The sequence below is a fragment of the Prosopis cineraria genome, unplaced genomic scaffold (assembly GCF_029017545.1).
Source record: "Prosopis cineraria cultivar Desert tree isolate PC_DT_omini unplaced genomic scaffold, ASM2901754v1 PC359, whole genome shotgun sequence".
Classification (NCBI taxonomy): domain Eukaryota; kingdom Viridiplantae; phylum Streptophyta; class Magnoliopsida; order Fabales; family Fabaceae; genus Prosopis; species Prosopis cineraria.
The window spans coordinates 15,062-39,730 of record NW_026555686.1 but is presented as its reverse complement, the minus strand read 5'-3'; the positions used below and the strand labels follow the sequence as shown (position 1 = coordinate 39,730).

The following is a 24,669-nucleotide window of genomic DNA, read 5'->3' as shown; positions in this document are numbered from 1 at the left end:
TTTCTTAAAACTTAAGGATAAAACTTAAGGACTTCTATTTTATATCACTCAAACTATAAGGACAGATTTGTAATAAATTAAAATTTAAAAATTAAGTTGCAATCAAGTCAAAATTACAAGGATTGAATTTCATCAAATTAAAATTTAGAGATTGACTTATAATTGAAGTCAAAACTATAGGAACCAAATAATTAATTTTTCTTTTTGACAAATTTAAAGTTTGGATTAATGAATTTGAATTTAAATTTTAAATTTGAAATCTTACATTTCAAATCTCAAATTTAAAATCGACGTATTTCAAATTCATACACAAATAAATCTAAATCCATAAATTTTAAAATGCCCAAACAAAAGATTTGGTCCAAATCCAAATTTATATATACATCCAAACATAGCATAAGAGTTATTTAATCTCTGCTGAACCCAACTTATAACATAATTTGAAATAAATGTATGGACTATAAAATCATCAGTTGACAAGAGCTCACTTAAGAAACATTTATTTCAAAAGAGGAAAACAATCCGCGAGAGCTGAGAGAAACAGAAGCAAAAGTTTAGGACCAAACAACTCTGTCTTTGACTAATAAGCTAGCAGTTCCTTCTAATTTCATTTTCATGTAATCTAATGTCCATTTCTCAAATGAGCATTCAATGAAATCATAATAACCTCCATGAATGAGCAGTTCTCCTTTGCACACCCTTTCTTCTATCCATGGATAGGTCAGAAGGTTCAATAAGGAATGGTTAAGTGATTCCTGCACATTTGAAATTAATTTCTTTAGGAATTAACATTTGCAAAGGCCCATATCATAGAAATCAAGAAGCTGATGAAAACAGACAACTAAGATATATGATAATGCATGAGCAAATAAATACATTAAGACAACAATAATAAACTCTACTTCACTAAGTGAGGTCGGTTAATTGCACAATGACATCGAGGATCTGTCAACAACTAACTGCAAAGATATACTCCTTCCAGTCTATAATATAGGGAATTAGTAATTATTTCATGATTCCACCCCAAAAAAAATAATAATAATAATAAGTCAATTGAAACCTTAACCTTCTAAAAAATTGTATATCTTTCCAAGTATACCCTTATTAAATGCCCTATATAAATGCTAGAATAATAACAATTGAAATTCCAACTGACCACTTTTTAAAAAGGAATAATAAAGTAAGAATATAGCTGGAAAAAAAAAAACCTAATGCCCTATATTTTGGACCAACAAGGTCTTCTAAAAAATGCCCTATATTGTGGACAGGAGAGAGTATCATTTATCCTAGGAAAGAAGACATTAGACGCTATAAATACATTAGCGGATGAAAACATTAGAAAAAGTACCTTCTCACAATGCCTGCACTGCTGATCAAAGTCAAGGCCCGAAGCAGCAGCCTCAGTTTTTATTCTGGCATTTTTTCCAGCAACAACCCAGCTTTCTAAGAGGCTATGGAATAAAAATAACCAAGTAAGAAAGTGAGAGGTATTTTTTTCATCGTAGAAAGGAAAACACTAATGAATGTTTAAACTATCTTAAGTTCAACCTTCCATTTGCATCATCTTGCATGCTCATAAGAGCACGAATTCCCCCACAGCAGCTGTGACCAATGACTAAGATGTTCTCCACCTACAGTGAGAATAACCTTCATCTTTCAGCTCAAAGAAGTCTAGAAGAACTATATGTTTTCAGAACAGAAGGTTTTATATATACACACACACACACACACACATAAACTGAAATGTCCTCCAGCTACATAACACAGTCGCAAACCCAAGCTATAAATTGTTATTACAACGTATGGCTTAATGTTATTGCTCAAATCCATTAATGACCCAGACTTGAAAATTCTGAGCGGTTGACCAAACAAAGCTGCCATTATCATATATGCTTCCCTTGCTTCCTTTCCCATATTGAGCTCAAAACTTGTCACCGAGCAGTTCATTGAAGATATAATACAAGATCAACCAGAATTATAACTACAATCATTGTCTTTCTCTCATCCTAGTTTGTGAATGGGCCCATGAGAGAGAAATGAATTTGAAATCCTTGTAATTCAATATAGCCGATTTCAGGGTTCCAGCTAAGTTCTGTAATGAACTTCAAAATTTTACTTGACTTTGAGAAGCGCATAATGCATAAGTAAATAATTAAAGACCAAAGAAACAAAATGTACAGAGATAAATGAATATAACCATTAAAAGCTCCAAATCCTTAGGCAAAAATATCTTACTTTAAGCGTAGTTACGGCAAATTCCAAAGCAGCATTTGTCTCTGTTGGTCCATTCTGCATCGAGGAAGATGGAGCCAGATGTTAGAAAGGGAAAGCAGGGTGTACCTCCCACAGTGCAACAAGAATACTAGCTTGTTGATGTAGGCATATACCTCAAATGGAGTTACCAAATTAGCAACATTCCGAATCATGAAAGCTTCACCTGGTTGAAATCCCAGAATATATGATGGGCAAACCCTAGAGTCTGCACAAGCAATGACCATAAACTGTTCTCGGACATGTTAGTCAAGAAAAATTAATTTCACTACGAGACAAATTGAAGAGTGGCCCAAAAAGACTAAATGAAAACCCATAAAGCAATACGCAATTAAATCAAATTCTTAGTCAAAAGTGTGGGGAAAGACATACACAGAATAATTACCTGTGGTGATTGTACCTCAGCAAGATTTTGGAAATGTTCCAAGTTTCCCCTGCCAGAAAGCAGAAACCAATCTTGAAGAATTCTATTCCACTTATGACTATTAGAAGTAAAACTCTTGCGAACAAGAAACTACTGAAACTTACATGTATTTATTCTTTTTAAAACTTAAGAACCTGTCCTTCAGATCATTAAATAGATCATGCCCCTTTTCAGCTTCTGTAACAGTTCCTGGATTGTTGTTTTCACGTTGCTGTGTAAATCCAGAAGGCCCCATGGAAGCCTTTAAGTCTGAATTCTTTTTGCTCCTGCAAACATAAGAACAAGGTACTAAGTGATACAACAAAACGGTTTTACAGGATTTCATCACAATAAGAACAAATCACTTTGTTATTCTAACTTTTACTTCAAAGTGTTGATTATAAAATCAACAGAGAAGTAGAACTATAGGGTCCATTAAACCACAAAGAATTAAAAAATTGATCCATGAAACACCATGGGATCATATCACACATAGCAGCATTCAATATAGAATAGTGATTAAGAGTATTGGTGTTATCAAACAAGCATAGATTGCTCAAAGTTAAGCATAATCAAGCTGCAATACATATAGAAGACACACACCAAGATGAAAAGTCTTATTTTTCTTTTCAATCTATGTAATTTACACACTGTTGTGGGGAGCTCAAACATTTTACAGATTAAAATGAAAAAAAGGTAAACAATAACCGAGCCCTCTATTCATAGGGCTATCTCTTACATTCAGACAACTATAACGATCCCCAAAGAACCAGGGGATTAGTTGAGAACAACCATTCCAGAAACTTGTAATTTTTGTTTAAGTAGATACAAGTAAGTTAACAGTAAGCACAATCTAACAGTACTAATTTAACTTTAAGTAGATACCAAGGGAAAGTTGAGCACTCACCTCAAACCCTTCAACAATCTCAAATGGGTTAGCTCAGTTTTCCGTGTTTCCAGCTTAAAGCTAAAGATCTGCCACAGTAATGGTTACATAATTAGCTCATTTGCAAAAAATAGAACAAAATGGGCAACTGGGAGATAAATCATACAACACGACAGAAATACCCTTGATGCCCTCAATGTAGCTCCATGAAGCTGAATGCAGGAGGAATTGAAGGATAAGGGTGAAGCAAGAGGCCTGGAAATGGAAACAAAGGGATCACCTGAAACTGAAATCGGAGCAGCAGAAGCAATCATATCAGAGAGCGCAAACAAAAATGGGTTCGCTTCTCCTTGAGTACGACTCGAGAATTGAATGAAACAGTCATGGCAGGGCAATTATTTTAAAGGGTGGGTGGGTAAAGTAAAGTTGGTTTGATCAGGACGCATCTTCGAGTCGAGTCCAGTCGTCTCCAACAAAAAAGGAGAAATCTAAATTAAAAGAAGAAAGAAGAGAAGAGAGAAAGTGACTATATGTTTATTCTTTTTGCACCGTAGCTACTTCATTCACCACCAGTTCACCTTGGTATCGTGAAGGTGAAGCTTTTTCCTTTTTAGGGCAGCCAGCAAGATTCTCCAATTCGGATTGTCCCTCTCGTCCGACCTTCTTCAGGCTACACACTAAACAATTCCTTCAACCATTGATGATTGACCCGTCAGTACAATTTGGTAAAAATTTGACATTATGACTCACAAACCACCGAATTTAGATCCAAGTTTAGATTCTGCCCCAGCGAGGAGCTTATTTTTGGGTCCAAGTGTATTGTAAGCGCTCGACCCTTAATCATGTTTCAAAGGCCGACCGCATGTCAAATCAAGACAGAATTTCAGATAAGGATCGCGGAAGGAAAAATATAAATATAAATATATATATATATATATATATTTTTTATCTGTAAATCTAAAAAAAAATTAAAACTTCTCTGCAAGGTTATAAAATGAATTAAAATAAAATAGGTGATTGAAAAGAATAAAATACTCTTATGTAAAAGAAAGATAAAAAATTATTGACAGTTAATATTAATAAATTAATAAATAAAGTTAAAAAATTAATAATTAATAATTTTACATTTAAGACAAAATGATTGATTTAATATGATTATTGACAAGTCATATGATTCACCACTGATATTGGTAAATTAATAAGTAAAATTTAAATAATTAATACTTGATATTAGTATGATTATTAACAGGTGAAATAAGATAATTTACAACTAATATTAATAAATTAATAAATAAAATAAGAAAATTAACAATAAATAAAGGTGCTTTTTGGTCAAATCGAGTCAACAAATCTTGTAAAGGTTCACAAGTTAAATAGTTAATAAGTCATATTAATAAATTAATAAGTAAAATTATGAAATTAAGTAATGTTCTTAAGGTTATGAAAGCGTGAAATTGAGTAATTAACTATTTAACAATTACAGTTAAGAAATTAACAAATACAAGTAAATAATTAACAAGTAAAGTTAGATACTTCCTCCATTTAAAAATGTAAAATATTTTTTAAATAATTAAATATTTAAAAATGTAAAGTATTTTTAGTCTTTTAAGGAGTACTCATTGCCTTTTTTTTAAAAAGTGTTCCTATTAATAATAATTTTATATTTATTATAAGATATTTAATAGAGGTAGATATAGAAAGATAGGGTTAGTTAAAAAGTAAGTAATTAATTTATTGAAAAGTGAAATTCAGTTAAAAATGCCTCACATTTTTTAACAGAAAGAGTAGTAACTAAGTACTTGATAATTTTGCAAAAGGGCATTTTAGTCTCTTTAGTCACTCATTTTATTCCAACTGAACTCAAAAATCCTGTAGAGAAAATTTCAAATTTTTTTAGGACCCGTGAGTAAATATATTTCTTTCATGGTTCTTAACTAAAATTCTCACTTAAAACAAAAAGAAAGGTCATGATTTCTAAATTTTATAGTCTAAATTGTGAGACAAATAGCTAGAACTGTCAATTAGAACAGAGCCTATTATGTTAATCATTTTAAATCTAAAAAAAGTTAAGGTTGAACAAGTACTGGAGGATAGAAAATAGTAATTTGGGGCCCTTTTAAGCTCAAAAATAAAAGCATTAGCCCTTTTTTAAGTTCTTTTATTTTTAAAAAAATCAATATGAAAAATATAAAAAGACTAAATAACTAACTAAAAGAAATAAAAATCCTACACTCATCCTTCCTCCCTCATTCTTTCATTAAAATTTAGTTGATGATATTAACAGAGTTTAATTTTTATTGGTGTTAATTTTGATATTGTTATTTGATATTAGACTTAGATATTTAAGTTTTATATATTTGTTATAGTGTGAATTGACTTAAATTTATTTTTATAAACTTAATCTTATATGTAATAATTTTTTTAGAATTATAAATATATTCTTTAGGTTTTAAAATTAAAAAGATAAGGTTAAGGCCTACAAGGCCGACCCTTTAATCTTGAGAGCCAGGGCCAAGCTTTACAAAATAAAACCCTTAAATATAATTGAGCATATTAGGGTTAACTCATTTTGATCTTAGCCCTTCAAGGGTTGGGCTATCCCTAATTCATAACTCTATAGGTAGTTAATTATATAGTAACTAAATAAAAAATAATATTAAATGTATGTAATATATATACTCCCTCCGTTTAAAAATGTAAGGCATTTTTTAAAAAGTTAAATGTTAAAAAATGTAAGGTATTTTTAATCTTTCGATATGTAATCATTACCTTTTTTTTCAAAAGTATCCTTATTAATAATAACTTTATATTTATTACAAGGTATTTAATAGGGGTAAATATGAAAAGATAAGGTTAGTTTGAAAGTATGTAACTATTTTACTGGGTAAATATGTCTGTCTTTATATGTATCTAAAGTTCTCTATCAATGTAGCTCCATGAAGCTGAATGCAGGAGGAATTGAAGGATAAGGGTAAAGCAAGAGGCCTGGAAATGGAAACAAAGGGATCACCTGAAACTGAAATCGGAGCAGCAGAAGCAATCATATCAGAGAGCGCAAACAAAAATGGGTTCGCTTCTCCTTGAGTACGACTCGAGAATTGAATGAAACAGTCATGGCAGGGCAATTATTTTAAAGGGTGGGTGGGTAAAGTAAAGTTGGTTTGATCAGGACGCATCTTCGAGTCGAGTCCAGTCGTCTCCAACAAAAAAGGAGAAATCTAAATTAAAAGAAGAAAGAAGAGAAGAGAGAAAGTGACTATATGTTTATTCTTTTTGCACCGTAGCTACTTCATTCACCACCAGTTCACCTTGATACCGTGAAGGTGAAGCTTTTTTCTTTTTAGGGCAGCCAGCAAGATTCTCCAATTCGGATTGTCCCTCTCGTCCGGCCTTCTTCGAGCTACAGAATAAACAATTCCTTCAACCATTGATGATTGACCCGTCAATACAATTTGGTAAAAATTTGACATTATGACTCACAAACCACCGAATTTAGATCCAAGTTTAGATTCTGCCCCAACGAGGAGCTTATTTTTGGGTCCAAGTGTATTGTAAGCGCTCGACCCTTAATCATGTTTCAAAGGCCGACCGCATGTTAAATCAAGACAGAATTTCAGATAAGGATCGCGGAAGGAAAAAAAACAAATTATCAGTGAACCTTAAAAAAAAAATTAAATTCTCTACAAGATTATGAACTGAATTGAAATAAAATAGGTGGGTGAAAAGAATAAAATACTCTTATATAAAAGAAAGAAAAAATTATTAACAACTGATATTGATAAATTAATAAGTAAAGTTAAAGAATTAATAATTAATGATTTTATATTTAAGATAGAATGATTGAACTAACATGATTATTGACAAATCATACGATTCACTATTAATGTTGGTAAATTAACAAGTAAAAGTTAGATAATTAACACTTGATATTGGTATGATTATTAACAGATGAAATCAGATAATTTACAACTAATATTAGTAAATAAATAAGTAAAGTAAAAAAATTTAATAACAAATGAAGATGTTTTTTGATCAAATCGAGTGAACAAATCTTGTAAAGATTTACAAGTTAAGTAGTTAACAAGTTATGTTGACAAATTAACAAGTAAAATTATGAAATTAATAAATAGTGTTCTTAAGGTCATGGAAGTACGAAATTAAGTAATTAACTATTTAACAATTATGGTTAAGAAATTAACAAATACAAGTAAATAATTAACAAGTAAAATTAGATAGCAACTAAGTACTTGATAATTTTGCAAAAGGACATTTTGGTCTCTTTAGTCACTCATTTTATTTCAATTGAACTCAAAAATCCTATAGAGAAAATTTTAAATTTTTTAGGATAAATGAGTAAATATATTTCTTTCATGGTTCTTAACTAAAATTCTCCCTTAAATCAAAAAGAAAGGTCTTGATTTCTAAATTTTATAATCTAAATATTGAGACAGATAGCTAGAATTGTCAATTAAAACGAAGCCTATCAAGTTAATCCTTTTAAATTTAAAAATAGTCAAGGTTGAGCTAGTATTTGAGGATAAAAAATAGTAATTTAGGGTCCTTTTAAGCTCAAAGATAAAAGCATTAGCCCTTTTTTAAGTTCTTTTATTTTTTAAAAAAATTAATATGAAAAAAATAAAAGACTAAGTAAGTAACTAAAAGAAATAAAAATCCTAGACTCACCCTTCCTCCCTCATTCATTCATTCAAATTTAGTTGATGATATTAATAAAGTTCAATTTTTATTAGTGTTAATTTTAATATTATTATTTAATATTAGACTTGGATGTTTAAGTCTTATATATTTATTGTAGTATGAATTGACTTAAATTTATGTTTATAAACTTAATCTTATATGTAATAATTTTTTTAGAATTATAAATATATTCTTTAAGTTTTTAAATTAAAAAGATAAGGTTAAGGCTCACAGGACCAACCCTTTAATCTTGAAAGCTAGGGCCGAGCTTTATAAAATAAAATCCTTAAATATAATTGAGCTTATTTGGGCTAACTCATTTTGATCCTAGTCCTTCAAGGTTGGTCTATCCCTAATTAATAACTTTATAGGTAATTAATTATGTAGTAACTAAATAAAAAAATAATATTAAATGTATGTAATATATATATATATATACTCTCTTTGTTTAAAAATGTAAGGTATTTTTAATCTTTTGAGATATAATTATTGTCTTTTTTAAAGGTATCCCTATTGATAATGACTTTATATTTATTGTGGGGTGTTTAATAGGGATAAATATAAAAAGATATGTTTAGTTTAAAAGTAAATAATTACTCTATTAAGGGGTGATATTCGATTAAAAATGCCTTATATTTTTAAATAGATGGAGTATATATTATGTGTTTTTTGCCAAGAAAATCCATATTATGTTTAGTTATTAATAAGGTAACATAATATGATCATAAATCAATAATATTATAATTTATAATTTTATAACTCATTAAATATAGGTGGGTTTCAATTAAAATGGATAAATTCAAAAGTACCTGCATTTGTATTTATAATTACTAATATTTTTGTAAAAAAAATTGGTCCCAAATTATATTATATATGTGGATGGCTGCAAAATGAAGTTAGCTTTTAAATGTTTTTTATATTATGTTTATACCTGTTTGATTTTTTTAAAAATCATTTTAGTTTCTAGTTCATTGGAAGCTCAATTCCAATTCAACTCAACTTAACTATAAAAATAATTTTTTGTTTCAAACCAAGCCATTAATGACTTTGGTTAATAATCCAACCAGTTCGACCATCCAATCTGGTTCTTAAAATAATGATCAAAGCATCTATTAATTTTATCAAGATCCAACTCACCTTAACTTAATATATTAAAAAAACTTATGATTGAGTTGTATGTTTTTTTTTTTTTTTGGTGAATGAGTTGTTTGTATTTTGGTTTGTTTGTCATGACAAGTCTAATTATGAGTAACCCTCTTAAAAGCTACATTTACACTATTGGAACTCAAAATTTCTTGTACAGTCATAACTCAAGGCTTGTGCTAGCCTTGAGTTAAAAAGATATAAATACTTTTTGTAATTAAAAATAACAAATATAAAAATCTTGAAATTGAAAGTGTCTAAAATTTATCAACTCAAAGTTTACGCAAGTGATAGAAATTATCGACACACATTACTTAAAGCAAGTGATTAAAAGTGGGAATCGAATCTCAACTCTTATAAATGGGTTTAGCTTCAGTACTCTGTTGTTGGTGGAGTCCTTGTGCAGTCTTAGATTTTCTATTACAAAAAATTGTTATATAAAAAGAAAAATAAATGTATAAAAAGACGAACCTCTCTACTTAGAATATACAGATCAGCACTGAAGAGGATCACAGGATCCCATTGATATATAGACACAAAAAGTGACCTTTAATTTTTGGGACGGCTCATGAATTTTTTTCTTTTTTTTGGGCAACACTAATGACTCATTAGTGTTTGACTGGTCACCAGTCTGAGGCCGGTTCTTGTTTGATTCAGTCTATTGTTTGCTCAAAATCAGAATAAGTATTGATTCTCAGTTTAACTAGTTCAACCAGTTGGTCCCGTCCGGTTTTCTTAACAATGCTAATGAGTTCTCAAACCCCACATTAAAAAAATATATATATGAGTGTAAGAGTACATGAGATTGTTACATTATCACTTTCATAAAGTGATTTTATATAAAAAATTAAAATAAGTAAAAGCAATTTTTTTTTGGTTTTTGGTTAAATGTAATTATTATGACTATAATTTATATCATTTAAAACAGGCGTGAATCTTAGAGGAAGTGATTATAATTGCTTAAATGCAAAGTTTTGAGTTCGAGTTTATATAAATTTAAAATATATATTTAAGAAAATTATCCCCACTTAAATTTGACAATATTCGAATATGACTCTGTTAATTTGTAAATAGTATCTTTACCATTAAAGCCCAAGAGGAGGAGCCACTAGTGGTATAGATTGGCACTGGGCCAAGCTTTTCTTGCTTTCTTTTTCTTGTGTTTTTTCATGGACCCAACTTTTGCGAAATTTGTCAGTCACACTCTACAGTCCATTGTTGGTGGATACAAGGTGCAACGTCCCAGTGATATGATGCCATGACATAGACCTAATTACCTAACTATCAAAAGTTTGGATCCAACGAAACAAACTACGATTTTTGTAATTAAAATGGGATTGTTTCAATAAAAATATATTTATGTGTAATAAAAAATAAATCGAATTCATAACCAGCTTCTCCCTCAGTTTCATGAATTCTAAGAGGCACCTTACTCTGATTCCAAGTTTGCATCACATTTTCAGAGTTAAATCGCTCAATTCGAATCTTGTCGTTATACCCATTTCTTTGCTTCTTTTTTTTTCCCCCAATATACATGGCCATGGTAGGAGCCGTGCAAGAGAACAACAGCTAAGTTAAATCAGAATCCAAAAGATCTCAGTCGTTATACCCATTTCAATACCAAGCTCAGAACGATGGTTCATACGTGTTCAAACTAAGATCTGGATTCTGGATGGTGTAGCTCTGTGACAATGAAACTGACCATAATCAAAACAATTAAGCATAAATGACATAAATACAGTCTAAATGATGATACTGGAAAATATGAATAGGTGCCAAACTCTTTCACGCTCTGAAACAACTCAGGGAAGCAGCAAGTTTCGCATCAAGTGATTGTAGCAAAGAAAATCTTTTAAGCAATTCTGGGCTCAATGATTCATCATCAAGAAAGCTTACATGGTGTACAGGGAACGTTGGCGGCACAAACAGCATTGGTCCTCTCTTTGCGATTCACTCACACAAGCACAGGTCTCCATTCAAACTATGGACAGAAGAAGTGATGAGATCCTATGTGACGTCCTAGGTGGCATGCCATGTCATCAAGACATCCAATGCCAAATCATTCAAGTAGAAGAAAGCACAAGGAAAGAAATCAATATCCAAGAGCTTATAGTGTGGAGGGATCTCACCAGGAAGAAAGCATATTTCATGTGATAAACGAAAATAGTACTTTCCAAAGTCATGGAGATCTGATACTTCAGAACTCAATACATGACTATACAACATAAATGCACAAGTAGGTAATTTAGATTACATAACCACTGTTAACACATCAAAACTTCAAGAGAACAATAAAAAATCCCATCTTTTAAAGGAATGTAGCCAGGTCCCGATTAAAACATAAACTTACATTCTTCAAATTGAAAGGTGCTATTAAGTCAAGAACATTGATCAACAAATGGGACGATTTCTGAAAGGGAAGAAGAGGACTAATATAGTTATCAGTGCATAGTATATCAGGTCAATAATTCAATTCACTTGTAAACTGAAAAATGCTTCACCCATGACCAAAGAAACTACATAATGAATTCCTGATAGACTCCCATCCCAACCAGTGGCACTTTGGGTCAGCTAATGCAAGTAGACAAGTCAAGAGATAAAAAAAAGCATGCGTCTCTCCCTTTAGCTATGAGTATTGCATAACTACAAGAGTAATTAGCCTTGGAATAGTCCTAACAGGCCTAGTTAGACTCTATCATTGCCTTTTAAGCAACATTAACTGTCTTTCAATCCTTTTATAGTAAAAGGAATGATAAAGAAAGGAACAGGCAATCAGGCAAGGGTAAGGGCAAGGGTATTTGATACAAAGAAAAGCATTAATCATAGTAATAAGCCAAGAAAGATGCGTCATCCAATCTTTTCAGTTTCAGGACATGCAAAACTCATCAGACAGATATAAGGAATATGCAAGTCATCAGTATTTGTATTTCTGAAGACAAGAGCAGCAAAACCACATAATGCCAAAGGAAAAAAAAAAAAAACAGAACAAACACTGCAGCCAACTATACTACCAAAAAAAGCCAGAGAAAAGAAAAAACATATATGCATCAGGAGAATAATCCATAAACTAGAATTAGCTAGCATGGTTAGTATACCAATGAATAATACCCAAATAATTGCCAAAGAAAACATATAAAGACAATAACTTTATGTATCAAGACTGTGATGGATACAGACTGGAGTTAAGAGAAATGTGCCATTACAAATTGATCTTGCATGCAGATACACATCATAAAACATAGAATACTAAAATTATCAGCTGTAGAAACATAGTGATGATTCTTGAGGGGGATGACAGTTCAGTAATTTAAAGCATCAATAAGACCATCAACGAGTTAACAGACATCTTGGTTCATAGTTTATTAGCGAGAGTGTGTGACTATTAAACTTTAATTCAAAACGAAGTATGCACAAATTGCCGCAAATTATTATAAGATTAACCGGAAGATGATTCGCAGTACCTGTTACTACAACACTTACAAGCATGCATACAACTACAGGTAGAAAATCTACAACAGGGAACAAAAATACAGGCGGCAATAAAAGCTAGTGACCCTTAACCTTGTCATCTGCTACAACATTGAGGATGGGCAAGCTATTGAGGAATTCATCAAGACCTTCAAAAAATGCATTCCCTTCTATATTTTCCTCAGCATTTCCAGCTACATTACCATCTCTCACTGCTGGGGCTGGCTCTTCCACCTCATTGCTGAACTCCACATTCAAATCCAATTTCCCCAGATTCCCTGCACCCCTTCTTCTAGAGCTATTCGCGGCTTTTTTACTCAATTCTGCCCTCACAGTATTAGGCACACCAGACCCACCGTCTCCGACCACGCCATTTTCTAAATTGGCATGTCCTGACCCACTCTGGCTCCCTCTCCTAGTTCTTTCAGAAAAAGCTCTTCTAACTTCACCACTAGCATTACCAGAGGTTTTTCCTTTGTTCTTAGCCCTCTTCTTTGCCCTCTCGCTCCTCGCTCCCCAATCAGCATCATCAGAATCATCATCACTTGGATCAGAAAGTTCAATGAATGCAGCAGCAGCTTCATCATCATGAAAAACCCAAGGACCTCTCCGAGAACCCTTGTTAGATGCTCCTCCTCCTCCTCCTCCTCCTCCTCCTCCTCTCAAAGGGCATGCAAACGTTGCAGAGAATGGGTTCCACTTGGAATTAGTCCCACTTATGTGTCTGAAATCCCCAGAAAACCCTAACGGGAAAAACCCCCAACAGCAATAATACGAATCTTTCCCCGCCACCGGCGGCGTCCGTACCCTCACCGCATGGAATCCCCTTCTACAGCTCTGGCACCTTAGGGTACAGTCCTCGTACAACTCCGGGTACTCGTACATAACGTAACAATATGGGCACGCCGTCCAGAAACTCGAACCCGTCTCCGACACCACTGGGTCACTCGTCCGAGCTTGTGGGGTCGGCTCCGTCGTGGCAATGTTAGGGCTCGGCCTACGCTCGCCGGCAGCCGCCTTCCCATCTTTCGACCTTGGGCCCCGCCTTGCCGGACTTCGCTGCTGCTGTGGTGGCCGCTGGACAAGGGGTGGATTGGGAGTCGGAATCGGATTCGAAGTCGGAACCGGGTTCGGCGCTTGCACCGTTGCCACCGGAGCAGGTTGTGGGGGAGGGGCTGTAGGAGGTGGGCCGGTGACCATACGCAGCTCGTTGTCGTACATAGCCTTCTTTGCGGGACTGGAGAGTACAGACCACGCGTCATGAACGAGTGTGAACGCGTGGCTAGAGAACGCAAAAGGGTTACGGTGAGGGTCGAGGAGGAGAGCGAGACGACGGTACTGCGAAGCGATGTACTCGATGTTATGAGTGTAAGGCAGAATCTGGAGGATGCTATACCAGTCATGGAGGCCATTGATCCGATTCTCGCCAGCGAGGAGGGTGTCGAGGACAGCGAGGAGCAACTCCGAGGCGTCAAATGTAGGATCAGACTCGCGAGCTCGAACTGCAAAAGACCTAGCGCCGTGCAGATCACTGGCGCTGAGGAGCTTATTGGCGGTGTAGAGCCACCGTTCGGCTTCGGCTCTGCTGCTACTATTGTCCATTTTCACGGTGGCTTTGGGCTTCGATTGACGCTGCAAGTGCTGTCGTAGTGTTGTGTGTGGGGTTTGGGAGGAGATGGGGGAGAGTGGAGGAGAGAGAAAGGAGCTGATTCAGAAAGGACAGGAAAGGAAGGAGTAATTACGAGGTACGAAGAAGGGAGGGAGGGCAGAATAGAAGGGCATAATGGCCATTGAATTGGGATAGGAGTTGCTGATGCAAAACAGAGCAGAACATCAGGATCTGTGCAAGAACCGAAGGAGCAGAAATGAAGTAGGTTGGATACTTCAGTTCAGTGACCAGTGATGTGAGTTGTGACCGTTGACCTAGGAGTTACTGTGTTAGAAATGAAAAAGTGTACTATTTACCATGTAATATTTTTTTTTAAAAAAAAACACACATACATATATAATTAAGTGGGCAAAATATAAATATAAATAAATATAAAATAAGTTTGTTCTCCCTTTCATTTCTGAAACGTAAGTTGTTTTTATAAATGACACATTTTTTTCTAATTATCTGCCGTATTTATTATTTTTTTTACAAGAATGCCTTATTAAATTCTGACATTAATTATTTACGTGACTATGAAAGAGGGACAAGATGTTCAACCATATTGAAAAGCATTTTTGACAGGAAATGATAAAAATTTTAATCTTTTAAATTTATTTTAATTATTAATTTACTCTTTTAAGTGTTTTGTTATTCATGAATTAGTAACAACTTAGTTTCATTTAAATTTTGTATTATGTATAGAATTAAAAGGGGATGTAAATTGTGTGCCTTGCACAATTATGTATAGAAAATTAGAATAAGGTAAATTTTTTAATAACATAATATTTATAAATACAGGCACATAAACACATATATGTAACGAATTGGCAATATATATATATATATACACAAAATAAAGTTAATACAAGAACATTTTTGCAAACAAAGTTGCTTTGATATGTGATTTTTTCCTAATTATCTACCGTTTTTTTTTACAAGAATGCCTTATTAAATTTTCACATTAATTATTTAATAGACTATGAAAGAGAGACAAGACGTTCAACTATATTGAAAAGTATTTTTGATAATAAATAATAAAATTTTTAATCTTTGAAGTCTGTTGTAGTAATCAGTCCTTAAAATTTTATCGTTTATGACTTGTTGATAGTTTTTCATATAAATTTCATATTATGTACTATAGAATTAAAAGGGTGTCCAAATTTTGCATGTGTCTTACACAATTATAGTGTTAACTAGTGAATGAATTTTTAATCAATCTTAAAGTCAAATTTTAATTGTTTGCTCTTTAATTGCTCAAATGACGATATTGGTATCCGTTAAAAAAAAGTGCATATTATATTTGAATATTGTTAGAGTAAATAATATGAGACAACGAAATTTTTTTGTCATTCAAGTTTATTTTGATTATCAATTTAGTCTTTAAAGTTTAATTTTTATTAATAAAGTTCCCAAAATTTCATAATCATACATAATTAGTCTCCATGATTCTTTTTTAATGAAAGGACAAATTTTATTTAAAGAAACATATCACAAGCTGGAGGCCAATTCCAAAGAAAAAAAATCTCTTGGGAATTTGCCTAAGGTAAGAACAGAAAAATAAATATTAGAAAAATTACAACCATAGTAGAAAATGTCCTGATGAATGGGTTTGTGAGAAAAGTTCTCTGTGAAGATAACTGGGTTGACAAGTCTTCTCTGAAGACATTGGATGAAGAAATTTCTATCTCTACTGGTGGCATGAATTCATGAGAAGATGCAATCTAATGAAGAATAATCCTTAAAGCAATTAAAATCAGACTTTTGCATTTGAAATTGGTTGGGATAATCCATTTGAAAAATCTTTCCAAACGGTCACTAGAGTTAACATAAAAGAGAAGGCAGATCTATTTGTCAATTTTGGCCTATTTATAAGATAAGAAGAGAAGAATTTTTTTGTTTATTTATGTTATCCTATTTATAAGAAAAGAGATTGTTTATTTGTTTATACTTATAAGACATCTTAATAATTATTTTATTCATCTTTAACCTTTTATCCATATTATTTGTTTGTCAAAGCCAGTATATATATATATATACATATATTAATCATAAAAAAAATGATAGGCAATACTCTTATTAAAAATTTGTACTTTTCAATCCTTATTCTAAAGCAAATTGCCTTTCAGTGCCGCATTAACAATAATTTATTACCTTGCAATGCCACTTCAACAATCACATTCTAGGTTCATGACTATAAATATATAATACCCCATCCCTTTTAAATTATAAATATTTTAAATAAAATCTCACATATCAATAAATTTCATTAAATACACTTAATATTCTTATATTTTTAAAATAAAAATATAAATTTTTAAAAATACTTATCATTTAATATATTAAAAAAGAGAAAGAGTAAAAATTAATTATAGAGAGAGGAAATATGAAATTGAAATTGGAGCATTTAATATAACCTTAATCTACTCAAAGTGTCTTATATCTTAAAATAAATAATCTTTTAAAAATATTTTATAATTTAACAGGAGAAACTATATGTGTGTAAACCTGAAAGTTTATGGCCTTACTACAATTCCTTGCATTCTGTGTTATGAAATCAGCCCCCTACCAACGCAGTTCCGTCCTTGCCAGTATGAAATTATCTAGAACTAAATGTTAATTCAATAAAATCAAATTGTTATTTTTGAACTGTTTGTTGTTATTAAATTCTGAATTGTGTAACATTTTTTGTTTTTTTTCTAGGTTATCAGGGAAAAATCACAACACCAACTTGAGAAGCACAGATATTTACTCGTCAAAAATTATACTTGTTCTTGGAAAAAAAAAATCAAAGTTTAACGTCTTTTTTTTTTTATGTAACTTGTATAAAATCTAAACTTTTCCTTCTATAAATTTGGAGTTTGACTTATAAGTTTTTTGTATCGTCTCGGTAAAAGTTTTTAGTAAATGAGGAAACCACATATACACTTAAAAAAATTGAACATGTCCTTGTTAAAAATCGAAGTTTGACTCCTAATTTTTTTGTGTCACTTAGATAAAAATTTTCCGGTACATGTTGAAACCATATATATACTTGTAAAAAAAAAAAAAAAAAACTGTCCTTGTCAATAATTGTGGTTGGCTTGTTAATTTTTCGAAAATCTTGGATAAAGTTTGTCGATATATGACAACCACCGTCTGGACCTTTGAAAAATCGAACATATCTTTGTCAAAACCAAAATTTACTTGTTAATTGATTTACGAACTTGAAGAAATACAAAACAATGCTTGAATTTATGAAAGTCTATTTTACAGATCTTGTCCGAACATGATATACCAAAAAAATGCATGTTCAAATCAAAATACTCACTTTGTCAAAAAAATATAAAGTATTTTTAATTGAATATCACTCTTAATAAAAGTAATTATTTATTTTTAAATTAAAAACATATTTTTATATTTACTCCTACTTCCTCCATTTTTATTTATAAGAGAAACTATCACTTTTTACTTTTTTTTATATAAGTAAAATCACATATTTTAATAAATATTTATTACATATTTTTTAAATTACCCCTCACAATTTACATTAATAAAAAATAATTAATATATACTTGTGTTGATTAATATAGGACATTTTAGTTTAATTTTTTTATTTTCAGACATAAGTATTATGGTCAACCAACTTTTTTAAACTATGTGATATAGTTTTTTTTTGTTATATATAGAAATGGAAAGAGTATTTAATATGTTATTTCACTTTAAATAAATATAAAGTGAATTATTTATCAAGGGTGCTTGTGAAAAAAAAAAATAATGATTACACTTTAAAACACTAAAAATACCTTATATTTTTTAACATTTAATTTCTTAAAAAATAAGTTACATTTTTTAACAAGGAGTACATACTTGTTAAAACATAGGTCTCGTTTGCTTATTAAAAAGAAATGGAATGAAATAGATTGAAAAAATAAAAGTAAAAATAAGATGATAAAAAGGACAAGAGAGCACATTCATAAGGGAGAAGGTAATTTAGTTTATGGGCTTAAAATCATAATTTACAAGATTTTTTGAAAGATGTGATTATTATCACATTTATAATATATATTAAGGAGTTTTACCATACTTATTATAAGAAAGGATAATTTAGTTCATTTTTATCTTTATATTTTTAATTTATTCATTTTTAGTAACCAAATAAGACCATAAAGTTTTACTTGTTAATTCAGTGTAATAGAATAGTACAAATATTATTCTCCTCCCCTTCTTCTTCCTCTACATCTTCATTTTTTTCTTCATCTTCCTCTTCTTCTTTGAATCTTTCAGTTCCTTTTTTCTTTCCTTGCATTTTTCTCTTCCTCTTCCTTGTCTTCCTTTTTTCTTGTTCTTCCACGTGTATCTATTTACATTTGCAAGGCTATTTTACAAAAAATGTGAACATGATATATTGAACTTTTACATGTTAAGGTTACGAAATCTTATTAATACGTTAACTTTTACTCTCTCTTTTTTTTCCTTTGCCCTTCTGCTTCTTCCTCATCCTCCTTCTCTTCAATACCATCTTCCTTTTCTTCCTTCTTCTTCTAACACGTTTCCTTCTGACTATGCTGGCAAGGTGAAGAGGAAGTTCATTACTTTTAGTTGCTTCTAAGTAATGGATGATGTTCCATGCACATTCATGGTGCTTCTTTAAATTAGGGTTATTTTCGTCATTTTCTATCAAAAGGTATTTGCAACTTTGGCTGTTAGGCTTGCGAAACAAATTAGTCACTAGATTGATAAAAACTAAATTTCAGAAATTAAGTTGATAATTAAGATAAATGTGAAAGATAAAAAATTTTATTATCTCAAAAAGAATATTTTATCATGAGCCATTTGATATAAACTAATGAAGTAATCTAAAAACGAGTCCCTCCTACAAATTGAAGTGCACATTTAATATAGTACATTCACATTAAATTTACAAATTAATGGTTTCTTTAACAAAAATTTAGGTGAGTTGGATCCAAAACTTTATCAGGTTGCGAGTGCATGCCTCTAAACTTAATGAGTATTTAGAAAGATACTTACATATTGTTTAATAACAAGGTGCTCACATTGATAGCTAGATTCAAACCCACAAATTTATGAGCTATGAACTAAATCTTTACCAACTAAACTAATCTTTGTTGGCAATTAACAAGTTAAATGTTAATAACTTTGTTCAAAATTAAGTATTTTTAATTTAAAATTTTGAAAAGCTTGGATCTATTTTGAGCGACTCAACTTATAGGCGCACCATGCATGACCATATATGCTGCGTTAGATGTTTTACAATTTAATATCAGAAAGAAACATAGAATATAACTAAAAACAAAATCATCGTTAAAATTTAAAAAATCCCTTTTATATTGATAAAAAACAAATACATTAATTTAGTTTTACAAAGGTGAAGTCAAGATTTAATAATAAGGGGGGTTGACATTAAAAAAACATATATATTATAAAACTTCCATAAATTTTAGGAGGAAAAATGTGTAATATATATAATACTAAGAAAAATTTACTATTGATCCCCTCTTTCCACCCTTGATTTTAAATGAATAGTAAAAGCCATCCTTCAATAAGTGATTAGAGATTTAAATTTTAACTCTTAATACTCTTAGTTGAAAGGGTAATTCATATACCCTTCCTGCGTATGGAGATTAGTCTTTCATATTGATTTTAATGAATGATGCTCTTGATCCCATAATAAATAAATAAATTTTTAAAATAATATAAAAAAAAAGTTTACAATATCAAATCGTTCTTCTCCAATTAATGGTCTCTTTCCCTTGAACGTTCATATATAAGCAAAAATAAATCTCAAATCCAAGCAAGTCTCTTTTAGTCACAAATGAAGACTGACTTTCGTAATAGTACTAAGTACACAAGACTCATAGGGGCTAATTACGTCATGTTTGGCTAGCTGAAATTTGAGGCAAAGAAAAAGAAGATAGTGTACGTCCCTACAGGTAACATTTGAGAGTGCATTTGAAAAAGTTACTTTTCACATTTAAAAAGTTGCTTTCTACTTTAAAAAAATTACATGTTGTTTCGGGATTATTTATGGTGTAAAATTGACTTCTCAAATGTGCTTTTCGGACCTAGGCTGAACCGCAAAATTTGAAAGCTAATATAAGTAGCTTGTAGAAAGTCAGTTGAGGGAAGATGTGATATCTATTATTTTAAAATGACTATGATACCTTTGGCCTCATGTTTGTCTTTTCCTCCTGCTCGAACTCATCCGCATTTCCTAACCTACCTTCGTTCTCTCTTCTTTGTGCTCTCGTCTCATCCGCCTTGTCCTCCCTATATCTCCGGTGACTCTCGTCCTTCTCTCCTCCGTCTCTCCCCAGCCATTTAGTCACAGATATAACTCCGTCCATTCTTCCTTCGCCGAGCTCGTGGTCTCATTCTGTCATCCTTCCCTGCCATTCCAATCTCCATTTTTCATTTATAGCTCATAGATCGAGCTTCTTTTAGGTCTTGGACGGCATTACAAAGCTGACAGAAATGAAAACACCTGAGACCTATTGAACTGAACTCGGACACTTAAAACTAAAGCCTGACACTCTGACCTCCTTTCCAATCTACTATTCCATTTAAAGATATGATGTCGTCTAACCATTCTTTACTAGATCCAAAAATGGTGGTCCTTTGTTTTGGATGAATATATGAAAATATATGGGCTGTATCTTCAATCGGTGGTCCTCTGATTTTTCTCCAGATCAGTTATGCTATGTTTTTTTTCCATTGAAGGTACTTCTGCTTTGTTTGACTGTTTCTTCCACTTGCATTGGTAATCCAAAACTTAAGAGCTTTTGGGCGTTGCGAATCTGAACATTGAAGAAAAAGGTCTGGTTTGAACTTTCTTATACTCAATGAATAGGAATGTTGTGAATCTAAACGTAGTTCTGCTTTGTGTGTATGGTTCAAACTTTTCTTATGCTGAATGAATAGGAACCGAAATAGTGGAAATCTGAACATTAGTAGCTTGGTTCTGTTTTCAGATCTTAAATTATTTAGTTCTGCTTTGTGTATGTTTGTAAATTTTCTTATAATCAATGACTGATTCTTCGGTTTTGATCTCTTCTCTTGAGAATGTATGTGTTTTAAAATTTTCTTGTGCTCAGTTACTGGTGAATTATTATGGGTTTATGTGTGTTTATATATATATATATTTCCAAGTTTTCTTTTGTTTAAACTAATGTTGAATTATGGCTTTTGGTTTGGTTTCATATATAAACATTGGATGGTTTTACTTAATTAATTATTAGTTGCTTTGTTTCCTGTTAAATATGGGTTGACAAATAGGTCTAATTTATATTAATTAATTATTGAGAATGTAATATTTCGATAGTAAATGTGAGTAAGAGAATGTATTGTAGACTACTGAAGAGACATGACTATTCATCAAATTAGCTCTCGAACAAGTTAGAAAAAAACAAGCACAAAGGCTCTACCTTATCAAAGGAAGGTTGGGAAGCGCTAGTGTAACAGTTCAATGCTTTGAGATCTGGAAGCTATGATGAGAAGCAGTTGAAGAACAAATGGGATAATTTGAAGAAAGACTAGAATATATAGGACAAACTGCTAAATAAAGAGACCGGCTTGGGATGGGATAGTGAAAAGAATGCTGTATCAGCACCGAATGAGTAGTGGAATCAAAAGATTAAGGTATAGAATTATATACGGCATGCTATATATTTGATGCTTTATTTTGTAAATATATTGAACTCAGTTCTTGTAAATGTGTAAGAGAATCCTAAGTATTAAAAAATTCAGACATAGACCACTTCCATATGTACAAGAATTGACATAGTTGTTCTAGCCAATTACAGCACGAGGTACTTATATGTGGACACCTGCAGCTGATAACCCACAAGATGTGTATAGGCCTCAACTGAATTTGACTGAAGGATCAGGAGATAGTGATGATGTGAGAAATATTAGTGGAGGAGCTCTCCTAGAAATTAGGCAAGTCAACTTGAACAATGCATATAGTAGTGGTACTAATTTGGGGAGCAAGAGAAAGAGAGGTGAAAGTGGTCAAAACAAGAAGGGAAAACATTTGCAACCGTGATGGTTGATTCAATGAGTCGATTGGTGTCTACACAAAAGGATAGGATTTCAACATTGAAGTCAATTCTTAATTCCATAGAGGGTAGGACAAAACCAATTGATCAAAATGTAGTGGATGTTGCAAAGGAACTTTATAGAATTGAGGAGATTGCTTGTGATAAGGCGCTTCTTGGATAGTGTGCTGTGGCTTCGTTAGATAAGACCGCAAGGGACATGTATATTGGGCTTAGGGACAATAGAAGAGCATTAGTGACCTATTTGAAGTGCTTGGAAAAAAAAAATAGATTAGATCAATCCTAACTTACCTTCTTAATGTTTTAAATTTAGCTAGTGTCGTTCATGTTGTTAACTTTGTTTTGAACTTGACTGTGTTATTTAACTCTTGTGTTATGTGTTTCTTATGTTAAGTCATGGACAATAGCATAATGGTTGTCTAATTATACTATTCAATTTTTATGGATGACAATGCACAATCTCGCTCATTACAATTACTTGTACATGCGGAAGATAATGAGGTTGAGGCTATTACTGCAATAGTATCTAATTATTCAACAATTTTATTGAAAGAGCCTTGTAGAACCAGTTCACAATCAAGTCATGCATGGGTGTAAGAAATTTTGCAAGGGCATCATTAGTGTTGTTATGACATGTTTCGCATGGAAAAAGATGTTTTTTTTTCAACTTTGTGATAAACTAGTGCAACATGATTTGTGTCCAACTAGAAGAACAAGGATTCATGAAATGGTCGGTATGCTCCTAAATATTATTGGACATGGGGTAGGGAATAGGATGGCACAAGAATGATTTTAACATTCAATAGAAACTGTTCACAGACATTTTAAAAATGTATTGCGTGCTTGTGAGAAGCTAGCAAAGGAATATATCCAACCAAAAGATTGTACTTTTTAAGATATTTATCCAAAAATTTTAAGTGATCTGCGATATTGGCCATTCTTTAAAGATGCCATAGAAGCAATTGATGAAACACATATCCCGTGCGTGGTTAGTGTTGAAGAGCAAGGAAAATGTATTGGAAGGAAAGGTATTCCAACACAAAATATAATGGCCATATGTGATTGGGATACGTGCTTCACTTCTGTCATGGCTGGATGGGAAGGAACTACCCATGATGCTTGTTTGTTTGACTATACACTCACAAGGTTGAATATGAAATTTTCACATCCACCCCAAGGTATATTTCATATTTATCTAATTTAAAATAATTTACTCAATATTTTTTGGGATCTTATAATTTCTATTTTTTTATTGGTAGGTAAATATTATTTGTTAGATGCTATTTATTCAACACCACGTGGATATTTAGGTCCTTATAGGTCTCATAGGTACCACCTCCCAGATTTTAAGCGTTTATCTAGATTTGCAAATAATAATGAGATTTTCAATTATTATCATTCAAGCTTAAGGACCACGACTAAAAGGACTTTCGAGGTTTGAAAAAATATATTCGCAATCTTACAACATATGCCTAGCTATCCATTTGTGACGCAAGTTTGTTTTGGTGCAACAATGGCTATACATAATTTTGTTAGAAGAAAATCTGTAACCGATTCTAACTTTAGGGGTTTTGAAGACGAAAATATGGTTAATACTAATGATGATAATGACGAGCATGTATTTTCATCAACAATTTTCAAGTGCAATTTCAAGCGTAGCTTTTAATAGAGAGATGAATAGGGTTCGAGATTCTATTATAGATTAGATTGTATATTAAAGATCAAACCATTAGTCATGTAACTATTCAATATTAATGAATGTTTAACTATTTATTACATATTTTTTCCAAAATTAAATTTTATATTTTTTCTTATTATTTAACATTTTAAATTTTATGTCATTTTAAATTTGTTTTACATTTTTCAAACATTGCTAATATATTATATTTGTATAATATAAATTATAAATTATCATAAATTAATGTCCTTTTTAGTTATTACATATTAAAAAGTACATTTCAAAAGAATAAATTTTTATTAATTCAAACAACTTTCAATTTGTCAACCTAACTTTTGAAAAAATATATTCAAACACAAATTTTATTACAACAATTGACTTTCATCAAATTGACTTTTGCCAAATTGAAAACCAAACACA

At 31.6% G+C, this 24,669-nt stretch overlaps 2 protein-coding genes across 4 annotated transcripts; both read right to left on the bottom strand.

Moving 5' to 3' along the window:
- Positions 1 to 355: 355 nt before the first annotated feature.
- LOC129296580 (beta carbonic anhydrase 5, chloroplastic-like) lies at positions 356 to 4,363 on the bottom strand. The gene is made up of 9 exons (XM_054935161.1): positions 3,743 to 4,363; positions 3,582 to 3,649; positions 2,800 to 2,961; positions 2,657 to 2,705; positions 2,388 to 2,501; positions 2,236 to 2,289; positions 1,549 to 1,631; positions 1,349 to 1,451; positions 356 to 755 (listed from the first exon to the last, which is right to left on the bottom strand). The coding sequence occupies exons 1-9, from the start codon at positions 3,872 to 3,874 to the stop codon at positions 555 to 557; spliced, it is 966 nt and encodes a 321-aa protein (XP_054791136.1). The 5' UTR covers positions 3,875 to 4,363; the 3' UTR covers positions 356 to 554.
- Positions 4,364 to 10,689: 6,326 nt separating this feature from the next.
- Positions 10,690 to 14,764, bottom strand: LOC129296576 (uncharacterized). Of its 3 annotated transcripts, none has more exons than XR_008589838.1 (3): positions 12,960 to 14,761; positions 11,180 to 11,379; positions 10,690 to 11,081 (listed from the first exon to the last, which is right to left on the bottom strand). XR_008589838.1 is itself a non-coding variant. In XM_054935156.1 (2 exons), exons 1-2 carry the CDS (start codon positions 14,466 to 14,468, stop codon positions 11,707 to 11,709), a joined length of 1,611 nt encoding a protein of 536 aa, XP_054791131.1. In that variant the 5' UTR covers positions 14,469 to 14,764; the 3' UTR covers positions 11,440 to 11,706. The 3 variants fall into 3 exon arrangements, 1 of the variants encoding a protein (XP_054791131.1); XR_008589837.1 differs by having other exon boundaries at positions 11,295 to 11,379; XM_054935156.1 differs by lacking the exons at positions 10,690 to 11,081; positions 11,180 to 11,379 and adding an exon at positions 11,440 to 11,808 and having other exon boundaries at positions 12,960 to 14,764.
- Positions 14,765 to 24,669: the final 9,905 nt, after the last annotated feature.

Excerpts from the sequence above, each read along its gene's own strand:
- LOC129296576 (XM_054935156.1), bottom strand. The coding sequence starts at position 14,468 with ATGGACAATAGTAGCAGCAGAGCCGAAGCCGAACGGTGGCTCTACACC. Across the intron at positions 11,809-12,959 it reads ATGTTGTAGCAGATGACAAG|AAATCGTCCCATTTGTTGAT; the intron begins GTTAAGGGTCAC and ends CTTCCCTTTCAG.
- LOC129296580 (XM_054935161.1), bottom strand. The coding sequence starts at position 3,874 with ATGATTGCTTCTGCTGCTCCGATTTCAGTTTCAGGTGATCCCTTTGTT. Across the intron at positions 2,962-3,581 it reads AGATTGTTGAAGGGTTTGAG|GAGCAAAAAGAATTCAGACT; the intron begins GTGAGTGCTCAA and ends TTATGTTTGCAG. Across the intron at positions 1,452-1,548 it reads CAAGATGATGCAAATGGAAG|CCTCTTAGAAAGCTGGGTTG; the intron begins GTTGAACTTAAG and ends TTTATTCCATAG.